We start from the raw sequence: 14,307 nt of genomic DNA, 5'->3' as shown, positions 1-14,307 counted from the left end.
GACGTGATGCAAAGGGTCAGTTAAACGTGATAAAGAGCTAATTTAAAAAGAGAATTACTGGCATATTCCAAAATACACTATTCATTCATTTTCTGGGCATTCAATATATGTATTTAATATTATGGGGGTATCTATCACCAAAAACATATCCATTTAAAAAGCATAATTCATATACTGAGCTCTGTGAAAATACATTTAACTATGAAAAGTAGTAATAACCAAGAACTTCCAGAGTTATGTGTACTGATATCCTTATAAAAATCCTACGAAGTAGAAATTATTAGTACCTTTATTTCATAAACAAAGAATGCAAATCTCAGAGAGGTTAAATAATCTTGGTAACACAATTATGAAGAAGAAGAGCCAGGACTGAAGAAGACTACTCTCTGAATACCAAACCCTTGCTCTTCCATTATGCAATACCATGTTAATTTTTTCTCACATTTAAAAAACAAATTTTAAGGTATATTATATTTAACACAGAAAATGTTTAATTACCTTCGAAGCTGCTGTGGCGGTCACATTTTGAGGAGCTTCCTGAGGTTTACTGCTGCCGTGGGAAGATTTGCTCCCCCTGTCTCTCTGTCTCTGCCGACATTCTAAACAGTTTCTCACAGCAACACAACAAACTATTTAAAAACCAAAAGCATATTATTAATATAAATTCTTGACTCTGACATGTTGAAAAGAGTTGCTAGCTTTTTTCCTTTCTTTCCCCTTTCTCCATTTGATTATTCCTAAAACCAACAAGATCAAATATTTATAAAAATTATGAAATACAGTAATGAAAAGTAGATATAAAATATATGTGTAGTTAAAAAATAAAAACAACATACCCAGATACTACCAATCAGCTGCAGGAACAAAATATTACTGAAGCTCCCAATACATCCCTTCCTTATTCTATCCCTCTCCATCGTTTAAAATTCTGAATATCACAGATCAATAAAAATTTTTTGAAACTTAATATTCACAATTGAGAAACTGTTTTGATTGACAAGACTTCTTCAGTAACATGACTACTTGGTGACTACACTGAGCACAGCTCCCCATTTCAGGAAGTGACAGAGCACCTCAGTGAGGCAGTTTCACTAGTCCCAACACCCACCTTTCTGCGTGGTGGGAAGTCTACAGCCTTGTCAATAAGCATTCCCTATGTACAAGCTTTTCACTTATTTACTTATTTTAAGAAGTCATATAGTAATGAACAGCACAGGTTCTGGAATCTGACCACCTGAATTTTACTCCTGTCTCTGCCCCTTATGAGCTGTGTGATCTTGGGCCAGCTGCTTAAACTATGTGTGCCTCAGTTTCCTCATTGGTAAAATGAATATAAACATGCTAATAACCTCCTTACAGGACTGCTGTGAGGATTAACTGAATTAATATATTTATAAAGTGCTTAGAACAGTGGACAGCACATATTGATATATAATTGCTTCATTATGATTCACTTATAAAACTTTCCTGTAGATGACAAAAAAACAAATAGGCCAGGAAATACTGGGATGAAAATGAAATCAGCAGTACAGCTTTGAAATACATTCAGAAATAAAAGCTCAGAATAACCAAATAAATGCTGGTTTTAAGATACTGAGGTATTTAAAAAAATTCCTCTGTGTCACAGAATTCACTCCGTCAGCTATTGATAATTATCAATGGACATGTCCAGAGTGGCCACAGTAAATTATCCCACACCTGTTGGTTGTCAGAGAGATCTCAAGGTGGTCAACCTCTCCATTAGAATGATTATGACATGATTCCACTTTAAAAAATGCAGAAGAAAAAAAATAGATTTCATTCCATCATTCTTAAAGCAAGTTATTATTCCTACCTTGGATCAGAACAGTTTATCCCCTGAAACTACACACGTGTAGATATTTATATAATTTTAAAAATTATGGTTAAAAAGAATACACATCAGAAATGTCCTTCCTTATATTTAATGCCTTACTTTCTTGTGTCCTACTCACGTTCTAAGGCAAGTATAAACACAATTGCTTTCTAGTCCTTTGTCAAGTCTAAGTAGTATAAATAAATTTCCCCTTTAAGAAAGGTAGGATATGTAAGAATGGATGTAAAGAGATGGACGAAATTTACTTAGAGTTTTCAGTGCTAATTTTTCTTTGCAGCACAGGATCGTAAATGAGCAGTATAGGCACAGTAATGCTTATTAGTGTTAACTGCTTACTCTGAGAAACAGTGACATTGGCATAGTCCGTTTTATCCTTCAGCACTCTGTGTATAAAAACTATGTCACTGGTCTTCTGACATATTTGTGGGTCAGGACAACTATCTTCTATATTAGTTTACCAAAACAGGAGTCCTAAGTGGATTTACATTAAAATCATGTCAATAAAAAATGTTATAGTCCTATTGATTTTGAAACAATTCAAACAATTATAATCCATTAAAGATGATGAATTTCATAAAATCTCCAATGTGATAATCCCATTATTTTTTTAATTTAGTAATTCTCAAGAATTACAAGGTAATCTCTATACAATATAATCATTAACTTGTATCATCAATACTTTCCGTACCACAGAGCATCAAAAAACTAATCTGTAGGTAATTATTTGACATGCACCGTTATTCTTAACAGACTTACCTAGCCTTAGGCACTGTCTCATTAAACCTCCAGAAGACATGTTTTTTTCAGCTTCAATCTCACTAAAATTTAGAGAGCTGGCAAATACAAGTACATCAACCATAGCCATCAATCGGCTGAGGAAAGTTACCGCTGTCTCAGCTGACATGCCTTGTGTCACTTCAATATTTTCCAATTCCGTCTTTAAAAAAATAGAAGGTTTAAGTCCTGTTTAAAATTTGGAAATATAATACATACACATACATGCTACAGATATAAGGTAGCTCACCAAAGTTAGTATATTTTCTAAACAAAATAAATTATAAATTATAAACTAATTCCACATATCAAAAGAACTGCTTGTAAAATTTACCTATGAATTATCCTTGGATAAAGGAAAGGTCCATTTTTAAAACGAAGGTTAAATTTAAATGTCATCATTTGTAAAAAACTATGTTCCAAACTTAAGATCATTTCACCAAGATATTTAGGAGTAATTACACATCTATATTTATATTACTTTGGTCTTATGGTATTAATAAAGATATAAAATTGATACTTTCCTAAAATCTTCACCCTTGTTTATTCAAGGATATGCTTTAATTTCTCTTTAGTGTAAATGCATGATGAGTAATAAAGATATATGGCCCTTCCAATCACCATCAAAATGAGATGACTGTCAAATGAGAACACTGGATAATTTCTTACCCATTTCAGAATAAACTAGGCCACTAGGTATCTCATACTTACAATAAAAATCTAGGGTAAAAATAATCAAGATCATTAATTCCTCTAAAGATAGTAATTTGTGACCTCTAAAACATGAGCAATAAGAAGAATCAGTGGCATTCTAGTTAGGTACAGCTATACTTTCACTAAAACATTACCTATGATAAAATAGAATTTCCTGCTTTCAAAGGGAATATTCCAAAGAAGTATTTCTGGAGATGTGTAACTTCATATTTTATAAGCAATAGCAACATTTCTTATTTTAGTTTTCATTCTGCATTATATAACATTTCAATTATTTTGGTTCATTATAACCAGGCCTCATTTTCTCAGTGCCACAAGGGGCAGAGAAAAGACGTACTTTATAAATAAAAAAATACTACTGCTTAAATTTTCTGAAGATGGGCACACTAGCCATATTGATTAACCTTACTTCTTCACCAAATGATAAATTCAACTACAAGGTAAGCATATATTATAGGTATCTACCCCTATTTAATGTTCCATTTTGATATTGTTTATGCCCATCATTCTACCTAAACATACTCCTGCTCACAAAACACTGATTGGAAAAATAACACTGATTGGAAAAAAAAAAAAAAACCATCTCTTAAAACACTTCTTGAGCACAAGATGGGTAATAAAAATGATAGGTGACTACCGCAAGCGCTATATAACTAAACTCGATTCTAAATGGAGTATAAAAGGTAACAACCTTTCTTCCTTCCATTTAACAGCAAAATAATGTTAAAACCATTTTCTCTAAAATGATCTTGAAAATAGACCAAAATTTGTTTTCAGTTGCTGATTTACATTATGCCAATTCAGTATCCGTGGTCTAAAGAAATAATTCGTTACTTGGATTTCTTAAATAACAGATTCCTTATTTCATTTATAAACGGCATTATTTCATACAATGAGTTAAAAATCTGTGACCACAACACAATAGTTTACGTTAAAAAGCAAAAAAAAAAAAAAAAACTTTATGTAAGAACTCTTTTAAATCTCAGTTAACACAAGTGTCTTATAATGGAATGGAAGATCTGGCCATTGCTTAGGTCTATCAAATATTCTAAATAAATTTCCAAAAATATTAGAATTCTAGAATATTTATAGAGGCATTCTCAAAGAAACTCATCATTTTGAATTATTCAAATTATAAGATTTATTTATTAGTTATCACTTTATTAGTTACCATCTTATTTTCATGTCTTTGGTGGTCTACTAGGTCTAACCTTCAAAATACGCTTTCATTTTTAAATGACTGAATTACATACAGAACTTATTAACAGAATCATTAATCAGCCATGTAATTTGCCAAACTGTTATTTTTGACTAAACAAAATAAAATTTTAAAATAAAAAGCATTCTTAACACAAAAAAAACTAAAAAGGGAGTTCTTAATTAATTCCATATAAAAGTAATTTATAATTTTGATGAAACGTTATATAAAAATTATATCATACATTTAACAATAAAGATCACTCACATATGATTATTATTAAATCTTAAAATAATATATATCCCATCCAATTTCCTTTCTTTGGAACCAATTAACATCTGATTGTACATATGAATGAAATTTGTTTTCATTATACTGTAATAGTTTAGTCTAAAGGTTATTGTGGCTAATAAGATAATTCATCAATGCATTGAGAAAAAAATCCTTTTAATGAATATTTTAAATATACCAAAGATATGTCTAATATTAAAGATGGTATGGAAACTCAAAATATAACCAAGTTGAAAATTTCATAAATAAGCAAAAATAAAACTTAAAACTGAAAACCTGAAAATTACTGAAGTAATACTAACCTTAGAACCCTGGACATGCATTAGACAAAACAGACAACAGATCAAAAAGTACAAGAAAAGGAAATTATTAAAATTAAATAAAAATACAATGTAAAATTGAAACACAAAATAACATATTTAAAAATTATATTTGGTTATTTTATTAGAAGCAAAGTTCTTAGAAGAGATATTCCTTTTATAAATTACATGATTAAGATTAAATATCAAATATTTAGACTAATGTTTATTTTTTTCATTAGAGAACTCTGCCCAAATAAATTATTTATATATAGTTCATATACTAGAAATTATGCATATTCTATTTTATAAAATAAATATATTTTCCTAGCAGATGCCTAAGGAAGCATTTTAATAAATAAACTAATATGATGTCTCTGTAAAAGCCCTAACTCAGTATTGGTTTAGGCAGAAATGACTTACGGAAATAAACTATTTATACCAACTTTCCAGAATTTTCATTAAGGAATCATGTTATAATTTGTTTTCTAAAATATTTGGAGCCGTTTCTATAGATCAAAATCCCCAGGAGTCAAAGAATAAAATACTGTAGTGATTATAACTTAAAAACCATTCTCCCTTTCTAGAAAAGAATTTATTGATACACTAATGAGGACTGCATGTGAACTAAGCTAATTACATAAATATTACACTAAATTTCAGAGTCTTAACTAAGAATTATATTCAATATATTCAAAAGTTTGGCTAGAATTAAGTTTCACACTAAAATTCATCAACTGTTCCTATTCTCTGATTTTTGACAACAAATATATGTGAGCATAAACTTCAAAAACACCATTTTCCTGGTACACTGTATAGGAGAATACACAAAAGCCTACTGAGAATACTACAGTTTGATCGGTATTATGAGACAAACAAAAGAAAAATTAGTAATTTTTCCAAATCTATTAACTCCACATTCTGATAATGGTAAGGAAATATAAACTAAATTTAAGACCTTATCATCATTTTTTTGGATAGAAAATACTGCTCTTCTTTCATGATTATGAAACTATTAGGAAAGCCAGAAATATCAGTCACTATTATTTTTCTTAACAGACAAAATGAAACCATAAATGACACTGAATAAATTCTAAACATTCAGTGTTCTGGATGGTTGACCAAAATGATCAACCTAAAATCACAAAGTGATTATGCAATTCGTAGTTGATCCATATCTTTGCTTCTCTTCATTTTTTTTTCTACAACTCCCCGCTTTCACTCATGACCAATTTTTACAATGTATAGAGAATAAAAGATTCAACTGACTAGCCATAGAAACACTAACTCTAAAAAATCAACAACAACAAAAATAACTCCTCTTTCCAAAACCAAAGATTGGTCAAACTGAATACTAAGTTTAAAATTTTTCCCTGGGCACTAAAGTTAAAGCCACTGGTCTAATTTATAGACCTGAAACTATTTTTGTAATTTATTTTCTATGCTACATAGGACTTTAAATAATCTAGGCAAAGCGAAAATTCCAAAAAGTCCTGCTTCTTCAATGAATATTAAGTTCCAGGTGTTCACTAATATTGTATACATATACTCTTTTTTCCTTAAAGTTTCCACTGGAATATTACTTACAAGTAACACTAATCTAAACAGTTCAACTTTTCTTACATGAAGATACTGCAACAGCAATTCACAAATGTTATCCTTAGTGGGAATTAATATACTCATATGAGATCCCAGAGCAGAAAACAGACCACCACTATGCCAATCCCACTGGGATAGCGACAAAAAGACTATGCCATGTAAATCACTTGCCATCAAAATAAATCACCCATTATAAATAAATTTGCCTCAAATATCCTATTTTAGAATTCTGAATTAGCAGATTATTTTATAAATGGGAAAATTACTCTATCATGACACAGTTCTGAGTAAACAGTTCCAAAAGGAACTAAATGAAGGAAACATCAAGAGCCTTCTCCATCTAATGAGCTTTACACTTATTACTTATCCTAATTTTCACAAACTCCCTGTTAAATAAGCATAATTAACACCTTTTCATAAATGAAGAAATTAAGAGTGAGGTCCTATCTAGTAAGTCGTAAAACCCAGATTAAAACACAGCTTTATCTTATGCCAAAGTCCATATACTTTATATTGAATCTTAACTTCAAAAAGGTTGTGTCTGAATCTCACCGATGATGGGAAACAAGTTTGTTTTTGATAAAAATGAGATTTCCATACTTACCAGAGATCTATACTTATATTGAGAAATGGGAAAGACATATTCCTGAGTTGAACTTTGTATCATGATTTTTTCCAATGGAGAACTATAAAGAAAACCTAGCATTACCCTGTTTTTGAAAAGGCTATCCTTCCTTAAGTGAACTGCTTATGAGTACATGTGAAAAAAAAAAAAGTTGTACATTTGTTTGGGGGTCCATTTTTGTGTTTTTGTTCTGTTCCATTGAACTACGTCTCTCTAAGACACTACACAGTCTTGATTACTGTGTTTAATATACAATGATTCTTTCAAAACTGTTTTAACCATCCCATGTGAATTTTTTAAAAAATAGTTTTTATAACTACAAAAAATTTTGGTGGGATTTTGAGAAGAACTGCGATACATCTAAATATCAATTTGGGGACAAGTGTTACCTTTATTATGTTGAGTCTCCAACCCATAAACATGGTATAGTCTTCATTTATTTAGATCATCTTTGATTGCTTTTACCAGTCTTTTGTAGTTTTTGGAATAAAAATATCGTATATTTATTGTTATATTTACAACTAAGTATTTCATATTGAGTGATTACATATTGTACTGTATTTTTAATTTCTGTGTCCACATGTTCATTGCTAGTAGAAATAAATACAACTAATGTTGTTGTTCACCTTGGTAAAATAGAAAAAGAATACTTAGCATTCTACTTACCCTCACAAAATTAAATATAATATCAACATTAGACATGTCAAATGCTAAAAAAAATTAGTATGGCTGAATGTGAAAAGTTATATATCTTCTAATAGAATATAATGGCCACAACGCCCAATGAAATTATTCTAAAAATTAAACTAAATATTCAGTAAGTCAAATTCAAGTTCTTGTTTAACAGGAAATAATGAGTTTATCTTAAGCTCTAATTATTGAATTTTCAATGGTCAGTAATAAATAAGAGCTTTCATACTAAAACATAATACTATGACATTTGTATTTTATGTGAGGAGTATGCTCTAAGTCAGTGGTCAGTAAATTATGACCCCTAAGTCAATTTGCCCAACTGCCTATTTTTATAAATAAAGTTTTATTGAGACAAACCTACACATTCCTTTATGTAACTGTCTATGGTTACTTTTGCACAATAATAACAGAGTTGAGTAGTTGAGACAGATACCATACAGCCCACAAAACTGAAAATATTTATCATCTGACACATACAGAAAATGTTTGCCAGTCACAACAATTATTATTCATATTTATTCATTAAATGCACACGTGCATTTAATGAATAAATTTTTTAATAATATTTTTTTATTATATTATGTCACCATACAGTACATCCCTAGTTTTTGATGTAAAGTTCCATGATTCATTACTTGCGTTTAACACCCAGTGCACCATGCATTACATGCCCTCCTTAATAGCCATCACCAGCCTATCACATCCCCCCCCCCCCCCCCCCCCNNNNTGAAGCCCGCAGTTTGTTTCCCAGAGTCCATAGTCTCTCATGGTTCATTCCCCGTTCTGTTTAACCCCCCTTTCGTCTTCTCTTTCTTCTCCTACCGATCTAATATTTTTAAAACTACACAAACCTAAACAAAATCATGAGATCACTCAAACATCAGTATCAAATGTTTCTCTCTTCAGGTATCTAGGATTGAAATTATAATGGCATCTACATGACAATGTTTCCTTTTGCTAATCTGTATACTGTCAATGTTCCCTTTTTCACTTTTGGATTTTTACATGTTAAATCTAAGCCAAAAAGCTCTTTATATATTCAGTTCTAATTTTCTTCTTTATTTAATCTTCTCTTTCTCAATATTTCCCTCTACTACATTATAATTTTTAGCAGGAATATTACACAATCAAGTAAGAGAAAACAACACTCAGCAGTCAGCACCAATCATGGTTCTACTAGTGTAAAGTGGCACAAAAGGTTCTGGCTGTTTCTTTTAAAGAAGCAATTTATTCAAAGAACATAACCAGCTGTTGTATAACCAGGCATAGGTACAATCAGTTAATGAACCAAAATGACAGAAATATAGAGAAATAGACCATGAAAAAAAATTTCTACAACTGAATGAATTCCTAAGTCTGTTAAGAATATTCCAGGCAAGGGCGCCTGGGTGGCTCAGTCAGTTAAGTGTCTGCCTTCAGCTCAGGTCATGATCCCAGGGTTCTGGGATAGAGCCCCCCAGTGGGCTCCCTGCTCAGTGGGGAGTCTGCCTCTCCTCTCCCTCTGCTTGCCACGCCTACTGCTTGTGTTCTCTCTCTAATAAAAAAATAAAGTCTTAAAAAAAAAAAGAATATTCTAAGTAATAAGTAATTTCAAATTGCAAAATATAGTGGTCCAAACTGTAAAGGTAATAATTTTGGAAGTTAAACCTCAAAATTTCAGTATCTTTATTATATATTGAAATAGTATGTAAATCATAACATTTATGGACAATTTAGTAATTTCATACTTTCTCTATCTTGATGGAGATCTTTTAGCTTTAAAATTTGGAAGACTATTTAGTAATATGAATATTTCAAGCCTATACAAATTTTAATACCCACTACTAATTTTATATAGAAGTCATTTTCAGTTCTGCATAAAATTTTAAAACTATATTATAAAATGAATTTCAATATAATCTTTAAAAATTTATGGATGGCAAATGATTATTTAGAAAACATTACAAAATTTTATATGATGAAGAAAGATGTCAGGAGAAAATATTGATTTTTTTCAGTTTTTAATGTATAGAAGGGAAAAGTCCCTCCCTGTTTCAATATTAGAACGCATTTTGAAAATCATACACAACTCCTGATTTACCTAAATTTGGTGTAAATCACCAGGAGAAATCTGAGATTGACGAGAAGGGATGGTAGGTACAATAATCTCACAAAGTATCTACATTCTTCATATGCCATCAACTATTTTTCTTCTTGACTCCACTTCCTTGCTTAGCTGCGAATTTCATTAAGGCCCTAATAATGATGATCTGTTTGCTGCTCTTCCTCTTGAACTAGCATGTTTGCCTTTGTCAACTTCTTGAATCAACTCATGGATGAAATCAAAATGTATGTGTCTGTGACGGGGGGAAAGATGTTGGGCATACAATCTTTTGCTGCTAATATTTAAGTTTCAGTGATACTTGGGGGTGATAGCACTGAAAAAACTATAGCGAGAAAGGAATCATGTAAGAAAAGCAGGTTAATAATGAAATAAAGGCAGAGATTAATTTGGAAACACTGCTGCACCAAGTAAGACATGTTAACAGAAGAGCAGGTTTCTCTGTGGAGAGAGCATACTTTTTGGGCTCATGGTTTAGTTTCTAATATGGTGGCAGGAACACAGTCAATATGAGAAGTAGAGTTCTACATTCTTTCCTATCTGAGCAAGCAACTATGGAGTCTTTTCTTTTAATATAAATCAGAGGTTTTTTTAAACTACAACTAAAATACAAAGTTAACATTGACCTGTTACATTTTAAACCTACATAATTAACATTAAATGCCTTTTAAACTTATTAATATATTTCAATGTTTTATCTAGAAAGGCAGCTATATTTTTTAAAATAAATGTTGAAGTAGATTAAGGCAGATGCAAATGCTATTATAGTCCATATGTCTATAAAAAGTTTTTTGAATTTTTTAAGGATTATGAAATTGTTCAGACAGCATAAAAATGGTATGTTATTTTTATTTTTCCTACCTGAGGTGCCTAAGTTTTAAATAAGAATTCATTAATTTGGTTCCCTTTCAGAAGCAAATTGCTGGCTTCAAGATTAAATCTCAGAGAACAGGAATGTAAAAGTCCCATATATAGTTGAAAATAATTAAGTTTAGAAATAATATTTTAAGAAATTCACATGAGGCTTTGCACATCTAATGATTTTTTTCTAAATTTAGATTTATGACTCTACCTACTTACACAATAACCATGTGCTTGTATTTAGAATTTCAAGAGTAACAGAATAAAAATTTTAAGTTTACCATACTACATATTTGAAGAAATAGGCAATATGTAGAAAATAAAATTAAGTCATTTATAGTTTTGGCTCTTCCTCAAAAGTATTCATTATATCACCAGAAAAGTATTTTCATAAACACACATAGCTGAAACCCAACACTGACAAAAAAAAAAAAACGGGGAGAAGCTGCCTTAGGTGAACATGTCTCCTTAAAATCTGTTTACAGCAGAGAATACTGCTGACAGCCTCTAGTCAGGTAATTACAAAACACACCACTAGATGGAAGCAAAGTACTTACAGTTGGTGATGTAGCGGCAGAGAGCAAAGGTAAAATTCCTCCACAAGCAATAATGATGTTGTCTACCATTTGGGAAATGAGGTGAATTGTGTTATGTACAAAAATAATATTTTCATTGCTATTGACAAAATCCATTACAGACTTTGTGGAATGGCTAAAAGAGCAGAAAAACAAAACACAAATGAACATTTTCTTACCTTAAGAAGCTAACTTCGTAACATTTATAAAGTAAAAAATATTGAAGAGCTAAGCAATTTTAAAATGGAATTATTAGAAAAGAAAACAATTTACAACTGAGAAATCGTATTACCAAAAACTTAAAATTCATCCCTACAGGGTTTCTTTGTATCCAAATATATTAACTCATTACTGGGTTTCTACTTTAAAAATACAGCGCATTAACTAGATTCAAAGACAAATTGTTAGGTCAATGAATTTAGTTAAAGTTTACTTTCACAAAAGCTGGTTATTTTGTGTTGAAATCAGTTTTTCTTATTTACCATCTTCAGGTAATCTGGAACAACTGGATAGTTAACTCCAAATTTACCTTTCAGTCAGTTTCTATTCATCACCAGATTGCAGCCCCACTTGTGACCAGCCATACTGAAAATGTGTACTGCTAGTCACAGAAGTGACATGATAGGGAAATATAAATAAATTAGTAAAAATTCAAGGACTTATTGAATAAAAAGAGGAAAGAGATCTTAAAGGTCAGCAGTGCAGCTTTTCCATACAAAACATGCAACTTAGATACCCAAAATACACTGCTTTAGTTGATGTCTGTCAAGTATATGAACTGTCTTCTAATGGGAAAAAAAGAGATTATTCCATGATCAATTGCTCTTTTTCGTTCAATTTTAATTTCTCAAATTTGGTCTGTTTTTCAATTTTGAAGTTTCACTTTTTCTCCAACATCCCACAAACTGCTGTAGACATGAAATGGTGTCCAAATGTCAAAGAGCTCGTCAAGGAAAGCTGCCAGTTGGTTTCCGTACTGATCCAGGTGCAATTTTATGAAAAACTGAAACAAAAACTCATCATCCTAATTTTATAGGAATTCAACGGTATCTGGTATGCAGTGGCTACTCCAATGTTGGAAACAGGGCAAAGCGCTATAGGACTTAAACACTGTGACAGATCCAGTCAAGAAGACAGTGAAACCAACTAAGTCGTCATTCACTCCAAGGACTCAGCATTAGTTCACGAAGAAGAGTGTGGCCACTTTCTTTTCTCTGTGTGTGAAATTAAGTAACATTCATGATATTTACAATAAGAAAAGGACTTTCCATTGCTCATGATGTATCTTACTGATAGCAAAAAGAATTAGTCATGCTTCTTTTCATATCACATGACGGTAGTAAGACAAGAGAACATGCTTGTCTAACACTGTTTCGTTAAAGATAAATTCTCTGAAGACAAAGCATCAGCAAACTGAATGGAAGGTTAGATATTGGTTCATCTTCTCTAGTGCAGCTGATATTCAATCTTCAGCATGATCAATTTTAAGTCAATGATTCTCACTCTTTACAATTGTAAACTATCATCTATGACATCTTAGATGTCAAGATGTTTGCACAATCCTAAAAGTAAGTGCTCTCTTTTAAAAAATTGAATTAGGAGGGGTGCCTAGGTGGCACAGCGGTTAAAGTGTCTGCCTTCGGCTCAGGGCGTGATCCTGGCGTTATGGGATCGAGCCCCACATCAGGCTCCTCTGCTGTGAGCCTGCTTCTTCCTCTCCCACTCCCCCTGCTTGTGTTCCTTCTCTCACTGGCTGTCTCTATCTCTGTTGAATAAATAAATAAATAAATCTTTAAAAAAAATTGAATTAGGAGCACCTGGGTGGCTCAGTCAGGTAAGCATATGCCTTCACTCAGCTCAGGCTATGATCTCAGGGTCTTGGGATGGAGCCCTGCGTCAGGCTCCCCACTCAGCGGAGCTTGCGCATGTGCTCTCTCTCTCTTAAATAAATAAAAATAAAATCTTTAAAAAAATTAAATTAAGTAAAATTCTGTTTGGGTAATTTTATGAGAGCTCATGAAAGAGAGAGAACAGAGACACATGGTGTCTGTGTATATGTTATGTTTCCATCCTAAGTTAAAGGAAGGAAAGTTGAGTATCTCTCATTTGGGGACTACTAATATTGTAATTGATAAGTTACACTATATATCTGCATTGATAGCCATGTTAACAGTAATGTATTTCATTGTATTCCAGTTTCCTTATTTAGTATCCCCAGGTAATTTAGTGTATAACAATACTAGTAATGGAAAGACCATTGTTTCTATCACATGTAATAGACTAAGGACAAACTGATCAAATAAAATTAGAAGTAAAAACTTCCTATGGCAGACATTGACGGCTTTCCATAAAAGTTATTCCTTCTTCCCTGCGAACACAATCTAGATTTTTTTTCTGCTGTTGAGCTAGATCAGGCATAGGAAAGGTTGGCTTTATTCCGGCTATTAGGTTATTAACCAGTATTGTTACATATAGGTCAGTCATTATAATCCTATTCCCCTTTGCTGGTGATTGACTGCTGGCACATGAGAGGTAAGGGGGAGATTTTTTGAGGGGGTTCTTTTAGAAAAGAAGAAAGGGGGAGGAGAGTAAGCAGTGGGAAAGGGGAAAAAATAGAGGATGAGGAGTAGAAACAGAGGAGAAGGAGAAGAAAAAAGAGGAAAGAGAGGAGGAGGGAGAGGGAAAAAAGGAAGAGAAGGAATGAAGAAAGGGATGAAGGAGG

At 31.9% G+C, this 14,307-nt stretch overlaps 1 protein-coding gene across 1 annotated transcript in view; it reads right to left on the bottom strand.

Moving 5' to 3' along the window:
• Window positions 1-14,307, bottom strand: part of NBEA (neurobeachin) — a 664,295-nt gene that overhangs the window by 457,147 nt on the left and 192,841 nt on the right. The window contains exons 24-26 of the mRNA XM_040622005.1: window positions 11,568-11,721; window positions 2,612-2,792; window positions 499-629 (exon numbers count right to left, since the gene is read on the bottom strand). Coding sequence (XP_040477939.1) covers window positions 499-629; window positions 2,612-2,792; window positions 11,568-11,721 — 466 coding nt within the window. The remainder of the gene's footprint in view (window positions 1-498; window positions 630-2,611; window positions 2,793-11,567; window positions 11,722-14,307) is intronic.

Source organism: Ursus maritimus, unplaced genomic scaffold (genome assembly GCF_017311325.1).
Source record: "Ursus maritimus isolate PB19 unplaced genomic scaffold, ASM1731132v1 scaffold_10, whole genome shotgun sequence".
NCBI classification, from domain to species: domain Eukaryota; kingdom Metazoa; phylum Chordata; class Mammalia; order Carnivora; family Ursidae; genus Ursus; species Ursus maritimus.
Note: the sequence above shows the minus strand (reverse complement) of the source record. Positions and strands in the feature narration are given on the sequence as shown.